Source organism: Elephantulus edwardii, unplaced genomic scaffold (genome assembly GCF_000299155.1).
Source record: "Elephantulus edwardii isolate Elephantulus edwardi_28Jun2011 unplaced genomic scaffold, EleEdw1.0 scaffold00060, whole genome shotgun sequence".
NCBI lineage: Eukaryota > Metazoa > Chordata > Mammalia > Macroscelidea > Macroscelididae > Elephantulus > Elephantulus edwardii.
This window is the reverse complement of record NW_006399810.1, coordinates 17,165,227-17,168,501: the sequence shown is the minus strand read 5'-3', so window position 1 is coordinate 17,168,501 and position 3,275 is coordinate 17,165,227. Positions and strand designations below refer to the sequence as shown.

Here is a 3,275-nt window from a genome sequence, read left to right as displayed (position 1 = left end):
GGGGGGGGCAGTTGGGAGCTCACCTGGGGGCTCAGCTTATGCCTCCCCTTGCACGATGCCCATGCCCCTCTCTTCTTCACCTTTTCTTTTACCTACCCTCATTCAACCCCTTCCCTACCCTCCAACCAGAGCTCCATTCCTCCCACCTCAAAGTCTTCACAGCCGCCCAATCCCCTGCTGCCCCAGCGCAGGCGAGCCCCTCTGGGTCTCACCTTCCCGAGGTTGGGGGTCATGCAGAGCCAAGCTGTGCCGGAGTGTGGAGGGGTGGGGATCCCGGTGGGAATTCCCTGTGGCTCGGGCGCTGCTGCTGAGTGTCGGAAAAGCAAGACCTGTGTGGCGCAAGGACGCAGGGCTGAAGGCCTGGTTCTGGAAGCCGAGGCTGGCCCACTTGGGACCGGCGGAGGCGGGTCCAGGCCATGGCATCATCCGGGCCAACCAGATCTCAGAACAGTGCGTCCACGCCCACGGAGCTGGGGAACCGGTAGGAGCCCCAGGCGGCTGCAGCTTCTGAAGCCAAATGCATAAGGGGTGGCTGTGTTGCTGATACCCGGTTGCAGACCCCCAGCGCACGGCTTCCAGTTGATTCCGAGACAGGAGCAGTGCAGCGACACCAGGACCCTGCATGCGCCCTCCTCGTGCGCCCAGCCGGAGCCCCCTGCCCAGCAACCCTTCAAGAACGTGAAGTGGCCTCTGGGGTGGGCGGAGCCCAGGCTAAGGTTCTGCCCTATGTTCCACCGCCCCGCCCTCTCTTTGCTGTCGCCTTGGAAACCATCCCTGGGCACAATCGACTGTGGGGGCAGGCACTGGTTTGCAGCGGGCAACTGGAGCCTCCAGCCTCAGACCCCTGGTACCAGTCTGCCATTTGTTAATTTCAAGGTCCCTTACCTAGTGCCTACAGGGTGCCTAGGACCCCGAGGTTTGAACTGCTCCACTGTATTTGTAGAGGTCCACCTAGCAGGCGCCGGACCAAGAACTCGGACCTTAATAGTCTATGGAAGCGGTGGTCCCTGAAATCAGGGACTTTCCAGCTCAGTGGAAGAAAATAAAAAGCACACAAACAAATAAAACAGCTGCAGGTACAATAGGATCTGAGCAGCGAATCAGCAAAGAGCAGCAGACACATGTTAGGTTAGATGGTCAAGGATGCTCTCTCTGAAGAGGTGAGTTTAAAATGAAGGTAAGAAGTCTTGCGATATTGGTATTTTTCCCCTCCACAAGCAAGTGTCAGATGACCTTTCACCCCTTTTGGCCAACAAGGAACGGAGGGTGGAGGCCTACTTAATTAAGGGTGTGTCTTTAAAATTCCCTAGTGAGAGGTTGGGTCTGTGGAGGCCAACCACACATGAGGTACCATCTCATTCCAGTAACAGTGGCAAAGTTTAACAGGGCAACAAGTAATAAATGTTGGAGAGGATGTGGGGAGATAGGAACTCTTATAAAGTGCTGCTGGGATTGTAAAACAGTACAACCGTTCTGCAAGGCAGCTTGGGACTTCCTCAAAAGCTGAACATAGAAATTCCCATATGACCCAACTGTTCCACTACTTGAAATATACCGTGAAAAAATAAGAACTGAGGCATAAACGAAGACTTGTACACCAATGTTCATAGCAGCATTATTCACAATCACAAGAACATGAAAGCAGCCCAGATGTCCAAACACAAATGAAAGGATTGATAAATTATGGAATTTCTACACAATGGAATACAATGCAGCAGACAGGAGCAATGATTTTGTAAATTATTACCTGATTGGGGAGAGACTGGAGAGCATTACGCTGAGTGAACTAACTCAGTCCCACAACGATAAATATTGTATAAAACCGTTATTGTAGAATGAGTGTAAGAATCCAAGGGGGGGGGTGTAAGCACAGGGACGAAGGTGTTGTGCAGGGGGAGAGGGAATTAATCATGGAACTGTACAATTTGATGGTTAGGGGGTGAGGGAAATTGGAAGAATCTGTTCTGGAAAACAATTTATTAGAATTTTGTAAAGAAACCAGTAATATTTATATCTCTCTATATCTCTATCTCTATATATTACTTAATATATGGGCCCTTGGTCCTGTGGCCCTTGGGCTTGCTTTTCATTGTTTTTGTTCAAACATTCTTCTAGGTAGTATAGCCCTGGTGTGTCCCCTTGCCATACAGAGGTAACTTGTGGTTGCTGTGAAGCTGAACACTGTGACACTAATGTGTCAAATGCATTAATGCATTTGGCAGAAAGTGTTTGGTGGAGCTTCCCGATTAAAACAAGTGTCATCCACTTCTGTAATAGCTTGCCTCAGGAAACCCTATGAACCTGGAGAATGGATGAAAGTCACACAAGTGTTGAGGACTTTTGTTCATAGGTCACTATGAATCGTCTCCAACTCAACGGCACTTAACAACAACATGTGTGTGTGTGTGTGTGTGTGTGTGTGTGTGCATCTAGATAGATAGATAGTGTTATATATAGTATTTGTGAGGGATAAATCGTTGAACATACAAAATTCCGTTATTCTATTTCCAGCCTCATTTCTGTCACCAAGTCCATATTTTCTGACTACCATTTCTTCTTAATTTTTCCAACTTTTTCATTCCAATCACTAGTTAATATTAATGCATCTTGATTGTATATTTGATAAATTTAAAATCGTAAGACTATAAAAATCTTAACTGTCTTCCTCTTTGGCTTTAGCTGTAGGAGTGTATATTTGAGTAAAAGTAGTATTTACATATCTTACTTGTGCTATCCTATCACTCTCAACATTGTACTTCAGCACAGAACTTGAAATTGTCTTTTTAACTATGGTTGCAACACCATTTGACTATGTTTTTCATTCCCAACTGAATATACCATAATCTGCCTATAGCATCCTTAAGTATTGCAACTGGAGGCTTAAATTTGTTCTTTGTTGTTGTTGTTATGTGCCATCTAGTCGCTTGCGACTCATAGTGACCCTATGTACAACAGCCCTAAACTCTGCTCTGTCCTGTGCCAATCACACCGTCTCCGTCACAACCATACCAATTACCCCAGTCACTGAATCAATCCACCTCATAGAGGGCCTTCCTCTCCTGCGCTGTCCCTCCACCCTACCAAGCCGTCTCTCCTTACAACATGTTCAAAGTATGTTAGAGCCTCAGAATCTTTGCCTCCAAGGAGCCACCCAGTTTAACCATTTCCAGGATGAATCTGTTTTCCTAGCAGTCCATGGTACTCTCAATACTCTTCTCCAGCACCACAGCTCAAAGGCATCAATTCTCCTATCCTCCTTGGTCATTGTCCCACTC

At 47.3% G+C, this 3,275-nt stretch overlaps 1 protein-coding gene across 1 annotated transcript in view; it reads right to left on the bottom strand.

The window, feature by feature from the left end:
* Positions 1 to 102, bottom strand: part of TTLL3 (tubulin tyrosine ligase-like family, member 3) — a 37,475-nt gene extending 37,373 nt beyond the window's left edge. The window contains 1 exon segment of the mRNA XM_006903712.1: positions 97 to 102. Within this exon segment, the coding sequence (XP_006903774.1) occupies positions 97 to 102 (6 nt within the window).
* Between the last annotated feature and the right edge of the window lie 3,173 nt (positions 103 to 3,275).